This window comes from Mytilus edulis, chromosome 3, assembly GCF_963676685.1.
Source record: "Mytilus edulis chromosome 3, xbMytEdul2.2, whole genome shotgun sequence".
In the NCBI taxonomy this organism is placed as follows: Eukaryota; Metazoa; Mollusca; class Bivalvia; order Mytilida; family Mytilidae; genus Mytilus; species Mytilus edulis.
This window is the reverse complement of record NC_092346.1, coordinates 23,604,297-23,627,491: the sequence shown is the minus strand read 5'-3', so window position 1 is coordinate 23,627,491 and position 23,195 is coordinate 23,604,297. Positions and strand designations below refer to the sequence as shown.

The following is a 23,195-nucleotide window of genomic DNA, read 5'->3' as shown; positions in this document are numbered from 1 at the left end:
TTTCAATTATGTCAATATTTAAATAGTTGGTATACAGTTAGTAGCATATTATAATTTTTAACAGAAAACCTCCCATATAGGTATCCACTATTTTAAATTACTATCTTAATTTTATTGCACATTTTTTTAAAGGTGGGGCCTATGTGGTCGAGCGAGTTGAACTGTATCCCTAGCCAGTCAACACTGAGGTTGTGAGTCGAATACAGTTCATGGCAAGTGCAGTCAATTCCAATATTAATCGACTAGGATTATTAATAAAAACTGACCGCCATGAATTAGCACAATAGTGTTGAGTGTGGCATTACACAACTATCAATTAAATCAAATTGTTTGCACATTCTTTCATCACGTTATTGAGGGGCCTGATCGGGGGTCTTATCGTGATTCACGAGTTGATTTTTTTGTCAATCACGATTCATAGAAAATAAATTTCCATGATCAAGGATCCCGAAGATATAAAACAAAATCTGTAGAAAAACGGATCACGACAGCGAAAATGCACTGATCACGAAGAACGAAAATATCCCATCAGGCCCCCTGTTACTTATCTCATACTTGGGCTGGCATGCCTTTAAGGCAAACATATAGTATACAAACACACAATCAAGCAAATCAATGACATCAAATATTCTTTTAAAATGTATTTAATTCTTAAAATTGTATATTTAATAAATGCATGTCTGAATGGTTTACACAGCTACAGTTAAATAAATAAAATATCATATCTACACATAATGAAAAGTTTATCAGATTTATTATAAAATTGTATTTAAAATGAAATATGATTAAACTCAGAGCATGTATAACCCTGCTTGTTAAGCTTAGCAAACAGTACAACAACTGCATGTAACAAAATAAATATTGTGATACCATTCTCATATACATGTATGGCATGCAAATAGGAAAACATGCAAAAGTATGGTATTGGTCATACAAATGAATATCATTTATGACAGTTAAATAGACAGTGTACGTCGTTCCCTCCCGACTGGTACTAAAGTGGTTCAAACATATGCTTTGTAAAGTCACTAAATATAAATAAGTTAGCTCAGCTACAGCCATTAATGCTACAAATTCAAATATTAAATAACAGTTAATGCTGAATTCACCAAAGATTTATTTGATCAAATTCAAGAGTAACTGCATGAAGATGATCTTTTCTGTCAAAAACACATAATAAATAAGGCTCAACATGACCAGATGGACATCCAGTTTAATTGTATTAATAGTTTTAAAGTAGCGTCAACTAATCAACACAATATAAATATTCCAAACTCAGTCTATACTACTTTTCATAAGTTGTTGAAGTTTACTAAGTCTAGCATCAATTTCAGAAATCTCAGCAGATCCATTATAGTAGTCACTATCTTCACCTACAATACATTATAAAAATGAGAGTGAAATATCAAAACATTAACACATTGGATCGTATGGGAGAGTAGAGAAAATTAGTGTTGATAACAAAATGTCTTAAAAATTTAAGTAGCTTAAAGTTTGCTATCCTTTATGCACTTTGGTAATGACTTCGATGGTTTCATTTAACAACCATCTGCATTAAGGTATTTGAGTTTATAGTTAGATCTTTGCATAAACATTATCCTACCATTTAAAGATTGCATGTTCACCACAAAATGTATTTGATTCATGTGATTACTTTCTCATTGCCATTTACCCATTACCTGGCTTTAACCTTATGGATTACCCTTAAGACAAAAAGACATTTATATAAACTATATAGGTAAACTAGGGGGAGGGTTGGGATCCCCCTAACATGTTTAACCCTGCTACATTCTGTATGTATGTGCCAGTCTCAAGTCAGGAGCCTTTAATTCAGTAGTTTTCTCGTTTGAATTCTTTTTCATTTGTAATTTCAGGGTCTTTTATAGCTGACTATGCATTATGGCATTTGAAGGCTGTAAGGTGACCAATAGCTGTGTAATTTGGTCTCTTGTGGAGAGTTGTATTATTGGCAATCACACCACATCTTCTTTTTTATAAAAGTCAACAAATTGAATTTCAAAATATAAGATTATATACACGTTTTGTAAATAAAATGTATTTGTTCAAAGATCCTTGCACACATTCATGCATGATGTTATTTATGCATTAATTGTTTAACAGAATAATGCCATAATATGGTCACTGAATATGTAACTTCTATCAAAGTGTAAGTTTTCAACAGCCAAATATAATGTGAAATAAATGACTTTCGAAATATATACCTGCACTATCTACATAGTTTTCCTTGTTCTTGACACTTCTCTTTCTTTTTGTTCTGTAATCATTGTCTGGTGTACTTGATAATGGAGTGTATAGTTAAGGCAAAGTTAATACATCAACAAACAAACATTTTATTGACAATACAGATCACCAGATTGGATATGAATAAACCTTACACTTAAAACAAATTACAGGCAACAACTGATTTCTGTTCATTTTATATTAGTTGGTCTGTATCCTATACAGAGACCAGAACACTTCATTGCCATAAAAAAAAATCTCTAGTTTTAAGAGTTTATGAAAGTAATGTAATTAGTCTGAAAAATCCCTAAAAGTGATGACAAACGATAACACATTAATTAATTGTGATCAACAAATTAGTTAAACAGCAATGTCAGAAAGAAATCATTTGCTGCAGTTGACTTTTCACTTCTTCTTGACGCAGCTATGTAAGCAACTCCACAAATCAACTTCCCATCCCACCACTTTTTCTAACTTTAAACTTGGATATTCATGACAATACCTCATTAACCCTTATTTCCTTCTTTCACATTATAACAAAGTCGGGACATGTATAAAGAATAGTTGAATGTTCACTACTAATCCTAATATGTCTGCAAAATAACCTTTAAAACTAGTGCAAATGTAATCACAGTCATCAAAGCTAAAATAGTTGAAGAAATTATTTATTTTTATCTATATTGAAATCAAAACTTTAGAAAACAGCAATGTAAACCATTGCACAGTGATGATTCATGTGAGTCAATTGCAAATAAATAAAAAAAAAACATTATGTTTGAATAGCAGAACCAAATCATTCCATTATTTGACTAAAAATACTTAAAAAGGATATTCTTTCACATTATTCTTTGTCCTGCTTACTGTTTTCTGTGGCTGTAAAATAATTTAGAAATAGTTACATACTATTGATATACATTTACTCACCTTTTTGTAAATTGAACTAAATCATCAATTAGTCATAACTAACAAAAACAGACTGTAGTGACAACTAAAGATAGTTTGAATGTAAGAACAAAAGGAATTAAAATAGTTACATAACAGTTGTCAAATAAAGCTTTCCAACATATAAAAAGTATCACAAATAAATAGGGAATGTTTTTGATTGACACAGATGATGGATTGTATAATTATTATATAAAGTTATAAAAGTGATGCCACCCAAATTCAAACTTGATCTGAGTTTGGTGGTAATAAGTATAGTGTATAAGTATCATAACATTTGGTTGATGCAAACTAAAGTTACAGAACAAAAACGAAAAATTCAGCATTTTTTCTGCTTGAATTGAGGGCACAACTCTAAAACGGTTATGGTGATGGTGATGCCACGAAAAATCAAACTTGACCTTTTTTTGTTTAAATAAGCATTGTATATAAGTTTCATTACATTTGGTTGAGGCAAACTAAAGATAAAAAACGGAAACAAAATTTGGGATGTAACCATGGACGTACAAACTTACAAGGGTAAAAATTGTTACCCCCTTTGCTACGACAGGGGCATAAAAACTAAACATTATCAATGCAGTGTTCTCCCTAGGCTGTTTTAGCCTCGCGGCCGCGACAAATGACATTGGAAAAAAAAACCAGTTTATTTCTTTTTACGCCAAATGTGATGCTATCCAAAATTTCTGGGAAGAACACTGCAATGATCCATGAAAATAAAGTCAACATCAGTTAAATCATGCCAGGCAGACATGCACACCTTATAATCATTCCATACACATAATATAGTTGACCTATTGCTTATAGCATCTTAGCAGTGGACCTTAACTTAGTCTGGATACTGTCCTTTTATCAAAAATTTGTAAGGGTTCCGCGGAACCCAGTGTCTCGCCTATTTTTGCTGTAAATCACAGGCTCAACAACAATGAGGAAAAAAATCAATAAAAATATTCCTCTTGTTACTATTTTATGATTGTAAGAAAATCTAAGTCCATTTGAAAGTAAATTACAGAAAAAAACAGAGTAATCTTTTTACAAACTTTACTTCTGGATACAATCTTATGATCATAAATAAGGTTATTTCCAAGTTTGGTACAAACCCAGGATAGTTTAAGAAAGTTATTTAAATTTTAAAAACTTTAACCACAGAGTGAATGTAATGGTTCCCTGCAGAAAAAACTAAGTCCATTTATAAGTAAAATACGGAAAAAATTGAATTTTATTTTTACAAAATTTTCTTCTGGATACTATCTTATGATCATAAACAAGCTTCTGTCCAAGTTTGGTACAAACCCAGGATAGTTAAAGAAAGTTATTAAAATTCTAAAAACTTTAACCACAGAGTGAATGTAATGTTTCCCCGCAGAAAAAACTAAGTCCATTTATAAGTAAAATACGGAAAAAATGGAATTTTATTTTTACAAAATTTACTTCTGGATATTATCTTATGATCATAAACAAGCTTCTGTCCAAGTTTGGTACAAACCCAGGATAGTTTGAGAAAGTTATTAAAATTCTAAAAACTTTAACCACAGAGTGAATGTTTTGTTTCCCCGCAGAAAAAACTAAGTCCATTTATAGTAAAATACGGAAAAAATGGAATTTTATTTTTACAAAATTTACTTCTGGATACTATCTTATGATCATAAACAAGCTTCTGTCCAAGTTTGGTACAAACCCAGGATAGTTAAAGAAAGTTATTAAAATTCTAAAAACTTTAACCACAGAGTGAATGTAATGTTTCCCCGCAGAAAAAACTAAGTCCATTTATAAGTAAAATACGGAAAAAATGGAATTTTATTTTTACAAAATTTACTTCTGGATATTATCTTATGATCATAAACAAGCTTCTGTCCAAGTTTGGTACAAACCCAGGATAGTTTGAGAAAGTTATTAAAATTCTAAAAACTTTAACCACAGAGTGAATGTTTTGTTTCCCCGCAGAAAAAACTAAGTCCATTTATAGTAAAATACGGAAAAAATGGAATTTTATTTTTACAAAATTTACTTCTGGATACTATCTTATGATCATAAACAAGCTTCTGTCAAAGTTTGGTAGAAATCCAGTATAGTTTAAGAAAGTTATTAAAATTTCAAAAACTTTAACCACAGAGTGAATATTTGTTGACGCCGCCGACGACGCCGACGACGACGGAATGTAGGATCGCTTAGTCTCGCTTTTTCGACTAAAGTCGAAGGCTCGACAAAAACAGACATCTGTCTAAGTATCATTAATTTCTAAGAAGGTTTTAGAAAGTAATTGATGGCCCAAAAAAACTTAAACCACAGACAAAACAAAAATGTTTAAACTCTGACAACAAAATATAAGATCACTAAGTGTTGATTCCATAATAAATGTTATAGGCTCTACTGAAACAATAAATGTTACCAATTGATATTTTATCGTGTGTTTTTCTATGTTGTGATGTTAAACTATGTCTCAGTAAAAGGGAGAAGGTTTGGTACAATTAAAACGTTTAATCCCGCTGCAAATGTTTGCACCTGTCCTAAGTCAGGAATCTGATGTACAGTAGTTGCCGTTTGTTTATGTTATTTATACATGTTTCTCGTTTCTTGTTTTTTTATATAGATTAAACAGTTGGTTTTCCCGTTTGAATGGTTTTACACTTGTAATTTTGGGGCCCTTTATAGCTTGTTGTTCGGTGTGAGCTAAGGCTCCGTGTTGAAGGCCGTATCTTGACCTATAATTGTTTACTTTAATAAATTGTTATTTGGATGGAGAGTTGTCTCATTGGCACTCATACCTCATCTTCCTATACCTTTATAAGTAGGTTATTAATACATTACTTATTGATCTCAGGTTAATCTTACTTACAACATCTGGACTTGACATATAAGAGTTTGATGATCGATTGTTCCTGTTTGACCGAACTGAATTTCTGTTGTAAGTTCTCAGTCTTGAATAAGATGAGTCCGAGTATCCTCCATCACTGTATTCACCTTGACTGCCAACTGAAATGACATACATGTGTAATAGAAAATCTAAAAGCAAGTGCGACACTAAATTGGGGATCAGACCATTACAGTAAAGCAATTGTCCTCATAGTATACATAAAATCATATCTTTATGAATGGAACTTTTCTCAATGAATGTTTCAGATTTTTTTTTACACATATTTTATTGTATTTTAATTGTTAGCTAATAATCTTAGAAATAATGAAAAATTAGGTAACAATTAATTGTAAAATACTGATATGTTATTGCAGAATTTTATATCACTCAGTAGCCAGTGTCTTTGTACTGGCATGTTTTAAATGATAAACCAAGAGTGAAAATGTTCAAGAAAAAATTGTGTAACTACCAGAACTTAAACTAAGTTTGCAACTTTTACAGTTGCCCTTCATCAGATTGTGAATTTGGATTCCTAAAGTTTTGGTCTTCAGCATATCTGATGAAACTTACCCTAGAAACATTTCAACTGAAATTTCAATTAGCATTTATGTTACAAAGTGTTTTATGTAATTTTATATATCTATTCCAAAATATCAAACTTACATGATGACGTCCGAGATCTATTTCTACTGCCCCCTAGAATAAGAATATACATTTTATTTCATTTAAAGCAAAGTTAAGAGACAATTGACCAATACATGTACCTCAATTACAAATATGATGAAGGAGGTAGTCAATGACTTTTATAAGTCATTAAAATTGAGAAAGGAAAAGGAAATGGGGAATATGTCAAAGCAACAACAACCCGACCATAGAGCAGACAACAGCCGAAGGCCACCAATGGGTCTTCAATGTAGCGAGAAATTCCCGCATCCGGAGGCGTCCTTCAGTTGGCCCCTTAAAAAAATGTATACTAGTACAGTGATAATGGACGTCATACTAAACTCCGAATCATACACAAGAAACTAAAATTAACAAGAGGCTCTCAAGAGCCTGAATCGCTCAACTTAAATTTTTTGCTTAAATCTTCCATCAATGATTATTTTGGGTTTTCAATTTATATAAATGGTTCTTCGATTTTGTCATATCTTCTTTAAAAGCAAAAACAAGAGTGGACACACTGAAATGTCTCGTTTGTCTCGTGTTCATAATATGATTTATGATGAAAGTATAAAAAAAACATTGTATACCCCAAGCATTACATTAAATTAACTGTACTTGAGATGAAGGCGAGATAAACCCTTTCAGACATAAATGTAGTTCATACACTCATTCCATACAACAAATCGAGTTTACCTATTGCTTGGTTATTATGCTTTGCTAATTGTTGAAGGCTGTACAGTAACCTATAGTTGTTAATTTCTGTGTCAGCTGATGGATCTTGACATAATAAACATTTTCACACCTGTCAAATTTGCTATAAAAGCATTAGTTTTTGAGATATAAGCCCAAAACTGCATTTTACCCCTATGCTCTATTTTTAGCTATGGCAACCATATTTTTTGACAAAACAGAAAATAAAACACAAACTTTATTCCAGACACCTGAATGATAATTCAGCTTAAGTTTGGTGGAAATTGGTTCAGTAGATTCAGGAGAAGATTTTTTAAAGTTAGCAAATATGATGAACAAATTGTGTAAAATTGTTATTAAAGGACAATAACTCCTTAAGGGGTCAATTGACAATTTTGGTCATGGAACTTATTTGTAGATCTTACTTTGCTGAACATTTTTGCTGTTTACAGTTTCTCTTTATCTATAATAATATTCAAGATAATGACCAAAAACTGCAAAATTTCCTAAAAATTACCAATTAAGTGGCAGCAACCTAACAATGGGTTTTTGATTCTTCTGAAAATTTCAGGGATGATAGATCTTGACCTATTGAACATTTTTACCCCATGTCAGATTTTCTCTAAATGCTTTAGTTTTTGAGATATAAGCCAAAAACTGCATTTTACACCTATGTTCTATTTTTAGCCATGGCAGCCATGTTTTTTGATGAAATGGGAATTAAAACACAAACTTTATTCTAAATACCCTAGGAATCAATCAGATGAAGTTTGGTATGAATTGGTTCAGTAGTTTCAGAGGAGAAGATCTTTGAAATAGTTTACGACGACGACGGACAACGACGGACGCTGGTGATGGCAAAAGCTCACATTTCCTTTTTGGAAAGGTGAGCTAAAAATCATACAAGACTAACAAAGGCCAGAGGCTCCTGACTTGGGACAGGCGCAAAATTGCGCCGGGGTTAAACATGTTTATGAGATCTCAATCCTCCCCTATACCTCTAGACAATGTAGAAAAGTAAACGTATAACAATACGCACATTAAAATTCAGTTCAAGAGAAGTCTGAGTCCGATGTCAGAAGATGTAACAAAAGAAAACAAGAATGTGTCCATAGTACACGGATGCCCCACTCGCACTATCATTTTACATGTTCACTGGACCGTGAAATTGGGGTCAATACTTTAAAATTGGCATTAAAATTAGAAAGATCATATCATAGTTAACATGTGTACTAAGTTTCAAGTTGATTGGACTTCAACTTCATCAAAAACTTTAACCTGAGCTTCACACTATCTTTTTCTTTGTTCAGTGGACCATGAAATTGGGGTCAATACTATAATTTGACATTAAAATTAGAAAGATCATATCATAGGGAACATTTGTACTAAGTTTCAAGTTGATTGGACTTCAACTTCATCAAAAACTACCTCAACCAAAAACTTTAACCTGAAGCGGGACGAACGAACGGACGGACGGACGAACGAACGAACGGACGGACGAACGAACGGACGAACGGAGGCACAGACCAGAAAACATAATGCCCCTCTACTATCATAGGTGGGGCATAATAAATAAAATGACAATAATACATAAAAAACAACAGAATACTAGCAGTTAACTGACATGCCAGCTCCAGACCTCAATTAAATTGTATTCTTTAAAGTTGCTTTTTTTTACCATTAACATGTGCATAAATCATCCATAAATATAGTTCAAGTAAAATTAAGTTGATTAGTTTTACATAGAAAATTAGAACTATTAAATCATGGAATACACAAAACTTGCTACAAAAATATTATCAATGAATGAAATATGTAACAAAAAATATCCTTAGTTTAACCGTGAAAGAAATTATGAGAATTTGTGTTTTCATAATAAAACATCTCCATTTTGGAAAAAAATTTACATTTTGACTAGGAGTCTAATGTTTTCTTTTCAAAATTAAATGAGATCACTAAAAATTTTTTTCATTTTTGAAGATTGAAATTGAAACTGCAAATTCTATGCATTTTGAACAAGTTTGAGAAATCATGATCAATAAAACAAAATTAATAGGTTCTTAAGCTCTTATTCAGCTACTTTGAGCATTCCTTTCTTATTACTCTATTCATTTAATCAGATCAGATATGGCTTGAAATAATTCATGAACATAATCAAGAGACAAAATACAACAATTAGTGATAATGATTTATACTAACCACCTTATTATTAATTTACACAAATATATTATAAAATGTATTCCAAATACTTGCGACTCCAAATACTTGCGACTCAAAGAATCACTGAAAGTACTTTATTTTAATAAAACATTTTACATGATGCAGTCTGTAAGGCTCAAGCTTCCAGCAATTCGAGAGCATTTAGAAATACTATTAAACTGTTCCTATGCATATATTGTCCTGGTTTGTTTTGATTCTTTAGATAAATTTCAAATTTGTATTTTTATGCCCCACCTATGATATTAGAGGGGCATTATGTTTTCTGGTCTGTGCGTCCGTTCGTCCGTTCATTCATCCGTCCGTTTGTTCGTCCGTCTGTCTGTCCCGCTTCAGGTTAAAGTTTTTGGTCAAGGAAGTTTTTGACGAGGTTAAAGTCCAATCGACTTCAAACTTAGTACACATGTTCCCTATGATATGATCTTTCTAATTTTAATGCCAAATTAGAGTTTTTACCCCAATTTCACAGTCCACTGAACATAGAAAATGATAGTGCGAGTGGGGCATTCATGTACTGGGGACACATTCTTGTTTACTGATTGTATTTTCAGTGTTTGCAATAATGGAAGATAATACAGATTCTAGAAACCAATTCACCCTGTCACAGTTGTTTCAGCCTGTCAAGAGCAGACATAAGCTGGTGCTGATATTTTGTTCAGGAGGGTTTTTCATGTTGAAATTCTTCAATGGTTATTTGAGCTCTGTTCATAAAGATTTCCTGAGCGTTCACTTTAGTGCAAGATAATTTTCATTATATATGACCTAACAGCTACCACATTTTTGTACATTTACTAAAATATTCATTTTTAGCATTCCAATATGTTTTGAACAAACAACAAGAACATCCCATAAGTACATACCTGACAATTGACTATAATTTACATAACTTCTTGGTGAAGCTTTTGTCTTGACAGAATTTCCTGAGGTTTTTGATCTTGATGATCTTTGACTGAAATAGAAAAAAGAATAATTTCTAACATATTTTTTATGTATATTTATTTTTAAGTATATGCTTCAGATACAGGAATTGGAATAAGGTGAGTTCTACAATAACAAATTCCACAAAAAATGGCAACCTTGATAGGTATTGTAACAATAAACAAACAAAATGATTCCCCTTGCTCCTATATATATTTATAACTCGTCTAAACATCAACCCAACAATGTTAGATCTGTAAATTTGCTTTCACCAATTTTTTGTTCTTCCCTTGCCGGGATTCGAACCCATGCTACTGAGATATTGTGACACTAAATTGCCTGCACTGTATCTGGTGCGCTAGACCACACGATCACCTGGGCTTCATAAACTAGAGGCTCTAAAGAGCCTGTGTTGCTCACCTTGGTCTATGTGAATATTAAACAAAGGAAGCAGATGGATTCATGACAAAATTGTGTTTTGGTGATGGTGATGTGTTTGTACTGAACATCATTGCTGCTTACAATTATCTGTATCTATAATGAACTTGGCCCAGTAGTTTCAGTGGAAAATGTTAGTAAAAATTTACAAATTTTATGAAAATTGTTAACAAGAGTGCACACACTGAAATGTCTCGCCTTCTTTACTAATCATTGATATTATGTTGAAAGTCCTAAGTATAAAGCTTTATTACAACTGTCACATAAACTTAACATTAACCAAGATAGCTAAACAAAGACCAATGAACCATGAAAATGAGGTCAAGGTCAGATGAACCATGCCAGGCAGACATGTACAGCTAACAAAGCTTCCATACAACAAATATAGTTGACCTATTACTTATAGTTTAAGAAAAATAGACCAAACCACAAAAACTTAACACTGTGCAATGAACCTTGCAATTCCAAATATAGCTGACCTTTGGCATATAATATTAGATAAAAAGAACAAAACTTAAAAACTTAACTTTGACCACTGAACCATGAAAATGAGGTCAAGGTCAGATGACATCTGCCCGCTAGACATGCACACCTTACAATCATTCCATACAACAAATATAGTAGACCTATTGCATAAAGTATGAGAAAAACAGACCAAAACACAAAAACTGTAAGCACTGAACCATGAAGATGAGGTCAAGGTCAGATGACACCTGCCAGTTGGACATGTACACCTTCCAGTCCTTCCATACACCAAATACAATGTATACTAGCACTATTGCTTATAGTATCTGAGATATGGACTTGACCACCAAAACTTAACCTTGTTCACTGATCCATGAAATGAGGTCGAGGTCAAGTGAAAACTGTCTGACAGGCATGAGGACCTTGCAAGGTACGCACATACCAAATATAGTTATCCTATTACTTATAATAAGAGAGAATTCAACATTACAAAAATTCTGAACTTTTTTTTCAAGTGGTCACTGAACCATAAAAATGAGGTCAAGGACATTGGACATGTGACTGATGGAAACTTTATAACATGAGGCATCTATATACAAAGTATGAAGCATCCACGTCTTTCACCTTCTAAAATATAAACCTTTTAAGAAGTTAGCTAACGCCGCCGCCGCCGTACCCGCCGCCGGATCACTATCCCTATGACGAGCTTTCTGCAATAAAAGTTGCAGGCTCGACAAAAATTGACTATAAAGGACAATAACTCCTTAGGGGGTCAATTGACCATTTTGGTCATGTTGACTTATTTTTAGGTCTTACTTTGTTGTACATTATTGCTGTTTACAGTTTATCTCTATCTATAATAATATTCAAGATAATAACAAAAAACAGCAAAATTTCCCTAAAGGGAAACTTCGCAAAAAAATCAAAAATTGGTATTATGTCCATTCTGTATAAAAATGCTCAAATTTATAAATATTAAAGTTTTATTCCGCTAGATAAGAGATCACCATCGATTTTAAATTTTGAGTATCAATTCTCTGCCTTCCGCCATTTTGTCATCTTCCCTGATTAAAAATCACGATATGTCTATAAACCACAAAGGACCAAAACTACAGTAACCGATGTAGTCGTAATTGCGTGTCGATGTCTTGTCAATCGTACGGTTGTTTTATCTGACTACTAACTTGATACTGACAATGTTCTTATTTTTTTTAAATAATCATAATCTGTAATTTTTAAACTGTTAATATTGGAATTAATTAAAAAAGTAAAAGTTCAAATCTTAAATAAGTGTTTCGTGAAAATTGTTTTCGAAAATCTAATTCGTTCATAATTCTTCAAAGTAATAAACTTTATTCAAATAAATTTGGATCTTCCCTCATCTGATCACCAGCATGGCTAAAGGTATTACTCCCAAAGGTATTGTGAGGGATGTGAGGTGACACGTCCAGGTATTCAAGCGATTTCCTGTCGGGCTTGCAAGTTCATGCACCGTTTCACTTCTGTAGGTATTGATCAGTGTACACGGCCGATAACTTATAACTTTACATTTTGAACTATCAGGTGTATAATATACATCTCTGTCTTGCGTGTCCGAAAGTGATATAATATACTAGTCATTACTTAACTCATACGCTTGTTTATAAATAACATTTCTAGTGTAAAGAATATTATTTATAAAAATATAAATAATACCCAAAAAAAAAAGATTTGAAGAAAGAAAAATCTGTTTACATATTTTTTCCAAGGGTTAATTTGGGAAAATGTAATATATACTCGTTGTCAATAGTAAAGGACAGATTGGAACATACCAGAAATATTGATTTAAATGATGTACGCACTTGTCGACAATTCGTTTGTACGCCTGGATAGAAAGTAACGGACCTATAGCGCAATTTAAAATATATACATGTATACATTGAACATAAGAAAGAAACATACATTTTGTGTAAATTGGGGTAAAAGTTTTGTAAATAGACTAGTCCACGTATGCCAACAGTATGTAATCAACAAATTCGATAGACTATTGTATACCAAATGAAGAAGAAGAAGAAGAAGAAGAGAACCAATTTGATTTGAATACAGGTCGATATATAACTTGCTTTGGTTCATCGAAGTTATGAACATAGTAAAATCACAGATTTATATATCAATTAGATTGTTCTTGAATAAAGTAAGAAATTCGTCATCATCACAATTGTTCCGACATTCATGTAATATATATGCAACTGGACGTACACTAATAATCCCAAAGGGATGTGAATATTTTCTAGGAAAACTATTGAGTATTACAGTTTCAAATCAATTTCGGGATTTATTTTCTTTCTTGATATTCAATGACAGCAATTTAAAGAATAAACTGCTTGTCCGCTTTAGAGGTATTCTTGCAAGTTGAACAGACTTATAATGACATTCAAAAATAGGGAAAGATGACATTAAATTCGTAGTCTTTTGTTTTTAAACATCGTTGGTCAAATGGCTAAAGTATTATACGGTGTGAGACGAAGACTATTTTAAAAAGGACTTTCCCGATTGTGAACAAATTTGGTTGACGTTTTTCACACTTGAAAAGAATATCTATTCGTAATTTTTCGATTCCATTCCAAGAAGATGCTTAAATTTTCTGTCAATTTTTTAAAATATCTTTTTTTCAAATAGCTAAAATATTCATGCGTTGTGAGATTTAAAATATTTTGATGAGAACATTAATTCCTAAATAAGTAATTCTAATATGACGTGCTTCTTTAGCTTTGGGTACAAAGCCATGTTCTAATTCGAATAGAACATGGGCTGCACGTGATTGACGTCACAATTGAAATGGCAACGTCAGATGAATTTTGAACAACGATAGATCAAAATGGACATTTGTGTTGGTGTTGCTCGCTACGAAATAAAATAAAAACATTCTAAAAGTTAGTTTAAAGGTTTCTGTTCTTTTTTTATTGATAAACTGTTGATTTTTCTATAGGGTTTTTGTTCATCAAATCAAAATGACAAATTTCGAGTGTCTACTATAGGTCCGCTTCGAAGTACAAAAGTTCAAAATATTCCTATTAGAATCGAAATAATTCTATCATGCCATGCTCTATGCTCATTTTAACATGGATAGGCATTATATTTGTAAACATTGAATACCTCGCTAATGCTCGGTATTAAGATATTAACAAATATAATGCCTACCCATGTTAAAATGAGCATAGAGCATGGCATGAAATAATTATTTCTTAAATAAAGATCGCTTTGGATGGACTAAATTATATCATTGCAATTGTTAATTATCTGTTTGTAATATTAAAGGTTACCGATTCTAATTTAAAAAAGTACAATTTTTAGTTCATACACTCGTGTTTAGGAGGCTATTTTTATTTATAAATTTATTAAATTAAAATAATTCAGTATTTTATCGTTACAAAAATAATCAGAAGTCATAATTCATTTAAAAGTGAGCTTATGCAAAATATATGAAAATATGTATACAACAGCTATCCAGTTATTGTGCGACCTTATTACTCCCGTAAATTAATTTAAATTCTTTTTCTTACATTTCTGTGTGTGTCTAAAACTATAACTGACTCCCGTATATCATTCATACGAAATATTGTTCACACCTGAAATGCCAGTGAACCGTGACGCCTAGATGTCACAGAATGAAGATCAAAAGATTAGAATTACATAATGCTAATCTTTTAATTACCTTGAGTTTAACTACGCATTCAACATTCACTAAGTGTCACAAATTAATACACATTTTATTTCCACAGTACAAGCAAGTGAAAATGTTTGCTGGAATGAAGCAAAAAGTTCAGAATACAAACATGTCTTTTGTAATACACAATTGATCATGTCAGTTTCATATGTTTGTTTAAAGTATTTGTAGAAAAAAATCCTAAAAATGTTCTATTGTATTATTTACTTTAATTACTAAAATTCATATAAACAAGAATGTGTCCAAAGTACACGGATGCCCCACTTGCACTATTATTTTACATGTTCAATAGACCTTGAAATTGGGTAAAAAATCTAATTTGGCATTAAATTAGAAAGATCACACCATAGGGAACATGTGTACTAAGTTTCAAGTTGATTGGACTACAACTTCATCAAAAACTACCTTGACCAAAAACTTTAACCTGAAACTCACACTTTAATTTTCTATGTTCAGTGGTCGGTGAAATTGGGGTCAAAAATTTAACTTGGCTGTAAAATTAAAAAGATCATATCATAAGGAACATGTGTACTAAGTTTCAAGTTGATTGGACTTCAGCTTCATCAAAAACTACCTTGACCAAAAACTTTAACCTGAAACTCACACTTTAATTTTCTATGTTCAGTGGACCGTGAAATTAGGGTAAAAAATTTAACTTGGCTGTAAAATTAGAAAGATCATATCATAAGGAACATGTGTACTAAGTTTCAAGTTGATTGGACTTCAGCCTCATCAAAAACTACCTTGACCAAAAACTTTAACCTGAAACTCACACTTTCATTTTCTATGTTCAGTTGACCGTGAAATTGGGTCAAAAGTTTAATTTGGTTGTAAAATTAGAAAGATCATATCAAAAGGAACATGTGTACTAAGTTTCAAGTTGATTGGACTTCAGCTTCATCAAAAACTACCTTGACCAAAAACTTTAACCTGAAGCGGGACAGACGGACAAACTAACAGACGAACGAACAGACGAACGAACGGCTGGACAGACGGAAGAACGGACGCACAGACCAGAAAACATAATGCCCCCCTACTATTGTAGGTGGGGCATAAAAATCCACACATAAATCCTACAATCTAATTTTAAAAGTTGCATGGCTATCACTCACTTTTCCTTGGTTAATAGCTTCACCAAAAGTCGTCGATGCGCTTTAAGTAGCATTATTAAATGGTTAACGAACAAGACTTAAATGAGATTAATTTCACTCCCGACATGCAACAAGACTTAAACTACGTCACATAAGTCAGGAAGTTTTAAGAAATAAAATTAATAATTCCCAATTTTCTTCTTTATTACTTTTCATATCAAAATAAAACTTTGTGAATATGTTTTTTATGGTATTATGAACATAATAAGATGAAAAGTGAAAAATCGCGAATTATCCCTTTAAAATTACCAATTCAGGGGCAGCAGTCTACCAACGGGTTGTCCGATTCATCTGAAAATTTCAGGGCAGATAGATTTGACCTGATAAACAATTTAAGCCCAGTCAGATTTGCTCTTAATGCTTTGGTTTTTGAGTTATAAGCCAAAAACTGCATTTTACCCCTATGTTCTATTTTTAGCCGTGGTGGCCATCTTGGTTGGATGGCGGAATCACCCGGCACATTTTTTAAACTGGATACCCCAAAGATGATTGTGGCCAAGTTTGGATTAATTTGGCCCAGTCGTTTCAGAGGAGAAGATTTTGGTGAAAGGTTACTAAGATTTACGAAAAATTGTTGAAAATTGACGAAAGTAGAATCCTGACTGATTAAGGGCCCACAATGAGTGATGCTCCTGCTTGCATATAATGTTATAAAGGGACATAACTCAAGAAACATAAAAGTGAAGCCAACCATAGACGGATCTGAGTTTTGTAGTAATAAGTATTGTGTGTAAGTATCATAACATTTGGTAAAGGAAAAATAAAGTAAGAGAACAGAAACATATTTCAGTATGAATGTACTGTCAAATGCACAAAGACAACACTTAAAGCCCCTCCACTACTGTGAGGGGCATAAAAAAAGGGACAGAAGAATTGACAGACAGATGAACAAAGGAGCAGGCATCACTTTATATCATGTTTCAGTAAGCTGGTGGCTTACATTGTTCAGCAGATAGAAACAAAAGTTTGTAATAGTAGGTGCAAATCATATTGACTACATGTACTATTATACTATGCCTAATTTGTCAAAAGTTAAGACAGTTTGTCTTTAATTTTTACTTGGCAATTAGACAAACTTTTACATACAGGCTATTCATCTTACTTTTTTAAATTAATTTCTTTTTTCTTTCTCTCTTGATCTTTTATGTATGCTGTTGGATCAAACCTTGGATTTCTGGCACCTTAAAAAAATTAAAAATAGTAAATTATATGCATTTAACATAAGCTCTTTGTGATAATATAAAGAGGTAAATAATCATAATTATTTCATTCTATTAATACGAGTAATTAATCAGGGATCTCCATGGATGAAAATTGAACGATGGAGGAACTTTCACCATCACAAACCATGTCTACGCCATACAGTGTAGCATGATTGAAAGTATTTCATCCCTTCATGTAAGGAATGGTGAACATGCTTATTCATTGCTTATTTAAATTATATTTATTTGAATTTTCATTATGGAAGTATCAATATTTTCATTACTGGTAATTGCCCTTTGTAACCATTCAAATACCAAGCTTTCATGCTCCGCCCTTAGTCGAGAATGACCAAAAGCTGTCATGAAGGTCCCCATGTTGTTTTCTTGCTATTTTTGGTAATAGTTGGGGGGTTAAAAATCATGTGGAGCTTATTTTTCACGGACACTGTCAAATTCAGAAGTCATAAACCCATTACCAGTATGGCTGATTTGCAGCAGCAACAAAACGATTTGTACTGGTAATGTAAAGGGTTGAAGAGATTTGTAAAGCAAACGTTGACAAATGAAAAGGTTTTTAATGACTTTATCTAGCAAATAATTGACTGATGCTATGCAACAAGCATCTTTCTTGAGTCTGAATACAAACCGGAAATGCGGGATGTATCAATTTGATTGTAAACTACGAAATGAATTTCGGAATTAAGATACAGTATTTCTTCACAGTAAATATTTTAGTTTTTAGTTTTTAACTTTTAAAGTAATTCTATATTATCATTACAGCAGTACTCGAGTAACTTGCGATGAAGTAATATTAATATTCTACGTCTTATTTTGTACTTAAACTAGAGGCTCTAAAGAGCCAGTGTTGCTCACCTTGTTCTATGTGCATATTAAAAAAAGGACACAGATGAATTCATGTGTTTTGGTGATGGTGATGTGTTTGTAGATCTTACTTTACTGAACATTCTTGCTACTTACAATTTTCTCTATCTATAACAAACTTGGCCCATTAGTTACAGAGGAAAATATTTTGTAAAAAATTACCCAAATTTACCAAATTAAAGGGAAATTCCGCGATTTTTTACTTATCATCTAATTATAATTGTTCATCTTAACATAAAAAAACACATTTGCAAAGTTTTAAATTTATATTCCTTCTAATAACGGAGAAAATCAAGTATTTGTAACTTTTTTGGTTGAATTCTCGAGTGGGTCGTGACGTATTAGCCCGATTTATTGAATTCTGGGAAAAAATAAAATCTGTTTAACTCTTATAGCTTATCGACAATATACATAATTAAAAGCGCACAGCTGACGAATGGTCGAAGTTATTAACCACAATATAAGAATGAACGAAAATGAATATGCATATACCGTTTTGTATTGATTGAATTAAACTCCTATAAAATTATCTCTAGTAAATGTTTTTGAATAAATTTAATTAATTATTGTTGAGATTTTTTTCATAAAATATTTATTGAACATTTTTACTGATATTGAACTGAAAATATTTCAGTTCTATTTACCGTTATTGTTTTGATAATCATTTCAATGCAACTAATGTGTGAGCAGAGTGTGTAAATTATTTTGTAAAGGTCACTGTATATTTCTCGGCTTGAGGTCAATTCGTTTACCTTGTAGCTATTTAGTCGCAGGTGTGAGTTCAAGCGTACACAGGTATAAATGTTGTTATTTGGAAGGGATAAACAGAAAGGATTAGAAAGAGTATGCTGTCACGATATTAATACACTAAGATTTAATACACGATGAGAATAAAGATACAAAAATTAAATTGTGTAAATTAATTGAAAATAAAATTCAGATTCGTAATTCCGAAAGTGTATAAAAATAAAAGGAAACAATTTTTGATTACTTTCTTAGCAGCAATTGGCGTAAAGATTCAAATATGAAGCAAAAAATAGTAGTTTTAATCTTTTATAAAAACTAAATGCAATATTACCCAATTTGATATACCATTATACATCTGTTTGATATCATTGACTTTAACGGAATTTCTTAACTTGTATTCAAATCTGGCTGTGTTTAAATGCTAATAAAACTATTGCAATTTTAAAGTTTTTAATTGACAAAAAAATACAACATACAACATGCATGATTTTTTTTTAGTTTCTTTTTAACATTTTATTCTTACATAATTAAATTCATTTGACAATCATTTACACGAACTTTTTGTGAAAAGAATATCAATTATCTAAGCTAAGGCATTATTTCTTTTTAGGATTTTTGAGGATTTTTTTAAAAATTCTATGATAATATTTGTGCAATGTTGAACATGATAGCCGTCATTAATCCAAATAAGTAATACATTAGTTGTAATAAAAGTTATATTTTAGTCATGCATAACTGATATTGACGAATTTATAATAGTTCGTCCATACATCGTTGTTCTTGAAACAATCATTATTAGTATACATGTAAGTTTCCTGACGTATAAGAGCCATTGAGGATGAGCTCCAGAGAAATCAGACTAATGGCGTTTCGTTCGTTTGTTTGTTGGGAAAGGAGAGGAAATGCAACCGCTTGTACAGATAAACGACAGAATTACCATACAAGCATTTATAGTCAACACAATCAGAAAGAGTTCCCATCGTTAGACGGGGAATATGAAGGCTTCCAAGAATGAACAAGTGACATGTCTAACTCTAAACAGTTAGAAAACAGACTATCGACATCGACCGCTTGTTCTTAATATTTGAAACTGTATGCATATATATACGTATACGTTTATGATATATATAGTGATGAGTTCTTGCGTCTGACAAAAACTAAATTCCTTCATGGTTATATCTTGCCATACGTTTATATTGGTTTGTAAGGTGATTACTCACAATCGTTATTTGAAAATCCTGTTTGTGAGATGTAGATTCATTTCAATACAGAAATTTCGTCTATATATTTCACAAGTGTATAACACGGAGAAGCTCTGAAGGTCCATTACTCCCATTTTGTTTGGGTGTGAACCATCGATGTTTACAGCAATATCACAGAATAAGATGATGATGGTAGAAAGAACTATGGGCGTCATGTGGCAAATATTACATGCATATCGGACAATGAGTTGTCAATCTGTATGAAAAGATTTCCAATACAACCATATTATTGAGAAGGAATGTTTACATGCTATACTCTCGTACTAGTATTACAGGGTTCTTGTGGCGTTCACCTTAGACACACATCTTTTTAACGATGTTTAAAAAAAAGACAGAACCAATTTAATGTCATATTTCCCTATTTTTTAAATATAACTAAAAGTCTTTTATCTGACAAGAATACCCCTATTTAGCGAACAAGTAATTTATTCTTTTTTCTGTTATTGAATACCAAGAAAGAAAATAAATCCTGAAATTAATTTGAAACTTTGATACTCAAAAGTTTCCCAGCAAAATATTCACATTCCCTGGGGATAATTAGTGTTCGTCCAGTGGCATATATAACAATTGTGATGACGAATTACTTCCTTTGTTCGAGAACAATCTTATTGAAATATAAATCTGTGATTTTACTAGGTCCACAGCTTCAATGAACCAAAGCAAAAGTTATACATCGTCCTGTATTTAAATCAAATTGGTTCTCTTCTTCTTCTGGTATACAATAGTCTATCGACATTCGATGATTACATACTGTTGGCATACGTGGACTAGTCTATTTACAACACTTTTACCCCTATTTATTCAAAATATATGTTTTTTTCTTATGTTCAATGTATACATGTATATATTTTAAATTGCGCTATAGTTCCGTAACTTTCTATCCAGTCGTATAACACATCGTCGGCAAGTGCGTACATTTTTTTAAATCAATATTTCTGGTCTGTTCCAATCTGTCCTTCACTATTGACAATGACTATATATTACATTTTCCCAAATTCACCCTTGGAAAAAATATTTAAATAGATTTTAATTTCATCAAATCTTATTTTTTGGGTATTATTTATATGTTAATGAATTATATTCTTTACACCAGAAATGTTATTTATAAACAAGCGTATGAGTTTAGTAATGACAAGTTAGACAGAGTTGTATATTATTCATCTGATAGTTCAAACTTGCAAGCCCGACGGGAAATCGCTTGAATACCTGGACGTGTCACCTCACACCTCTCACAATACCTTTGGAAGTAATACCTTTAGCCATGCTGGTGATCAGATGAGGGAAGATCAAAATATATTTGTTTATTACTTTAAAGAATTATGAACAAATTAGATTTTCGAAAACAATTTTCACGGAACACTTATTTATGATTTCAACTTTGACTTTTCACCTAATTCCAATATCAACAGTTTAAAAACAACAGACCATAGTAATTTAAAAAAAGTAAGAATATTTTTCGTATCAAGTTAGTTAGTCGGATAAAACAACCGTACGATTGACAAGATATCGACACACAATTACGACTACATCGGTTACTGTAGTTTTGTTTCTTTGTGGTTTATAGACATATCGTTTTTATTAATCGGGAAAAAAGACAAAATGGCGGATCGCAGAGAATTGATACTCTAAATTTAAAATCGATGGTGATCGCTTATCTAGCGGAATAAAACTTTAATATCTATGAATTTGAGCATTTTTATACAGAATGAACATAATATCAATTTTTGATTTTTTTGCGAAGTTTCCCTTTAATGAAAATTGTTAAAAATTGATTATAAAGGACAATAACTCCTTAAGGGATCAACTGACCATTTTGGTCATGATGAATTATTTGTAGATCCTACTTTGCTGAACATTATTGCTGTTAACAGTTTATCTATATCTATAATAGAATTGAAGGTGATAACCAAAAATGGCAAAATCTCTATAAAAATTACCAATTGGGGGCAGCAACCCAACAACCAGTTGTCCAATTCATCTGAAAATTTCAGGGCAGATAAATATTGAATTGATAACAATTAATCCTCTTGACAGATTTGCTCTTAATGCTTTGGTTTCAGAGTTATAAGCCAAAATCTACATTTTACCCCTATGTTCTATTTTTAGCCATGGTGGCCATCTTGGTTAATTGGGCGAGTCATCGCACATATTTTAAAAGCTAAATACCCTGATAAGGATTGTGGCTAAGTTTGGTTAAATTTGGCCCAGTAGTTTCAGAGGAGAAGATTTTTTGTAAAAGATTACAAAAATTTATGAAAAATTGTTGAAAATTGACTATAAAGGGCAATAACTCCATAAGGGGTCAATTGACCATTTTGATCATGTTGACTTATTTGTAACTCTTACTTTACTGAACATTATTGCTGTTCACAGTTTACCTCTATCTATAATAATATTCAAGATAATAACCAACTAGAGGCTCTAAAGAGCCTTTGTCGCTCACCTTGGTCTATGTGAATATTAAACAAAGGAAGAAGATGGATTCATGACAAAATTGTGTTTTGGTGATGATGATGTGTTTGTACATCTTACTTTACTGAACATTCTTGCTGCTTACAATTATCTCTCTATCTATTATGAACTTGGCCCAGTAGTTTCAGTAAAAATGTTAGTAAAAATTTACAAATTTTATGAAAATTGTTAAAAATTGACTATAAAGGACAATAACTCCTTAGGGGGTGAATTGACCATTTGGTCATGTTGAATTATTTTTAGGTCTTATGTTGCTGTACATTATTGCTGTTTACAGTTTATCTCTATCTAAAATAATATTCAAGATAATAACAAATAAACAGCTGCGCCACGAGCGCATGATACGCC

The 23,195-nt window shown here is 31.9% G+C and overlaps 1 protein-coding gene across 2 annotated transcripts in view; it reads right to left on the bottom strand.

Moving 5' to 3' along the window:
* Positions 1-628: 628 nt before the first annotated feature.
* LOC139514230 (centrosomal protein CCDC61-like) overlaps positions 629-23,195 on the bottom strand; it is a 43,339-nt gene continuing 20,772 nt past the window's right edge. Inside the window, exons 9-16 of one of the 2 annotated variants that reach the window (XR_011662585.1) lie at positions 17,385-17,463; positions 10,465-10,553; positions 6,698-6,730; positions 6,017-6,153; positions 3,074-3,114; positions 2,223-2,308; positions 1,110-1,373; positions 629-1,052 (exon numbers count right to left, since the gene is read on the bottom strand). Coding sequence is in view for 1 of the 2 variants with exons in the window: in XM_071303095.1 (XP_071159196.1) it covers positions 1,276-1,373; positions 2,223-2,308; positions 3,074-3,114; positions 6,017-6,153; positions 6,698-6,730; positions 10,465-10,553; positions 17,385-17,463 (563 nt within the window). In the remaining variant the exon portion in view is untranslated. Of the gene's footprint in view, positions 1,374-2,222; positions 2,309-3,073; positions 3,115-6,016; positions 6,154-6,697; positions 6,731-10,464; positions 10,554-17,384; positions 17,464-23,195 lie in introns of both variants that reach the window. The other variant, XM_071303095.1, reaches the window with a different exon arrangement.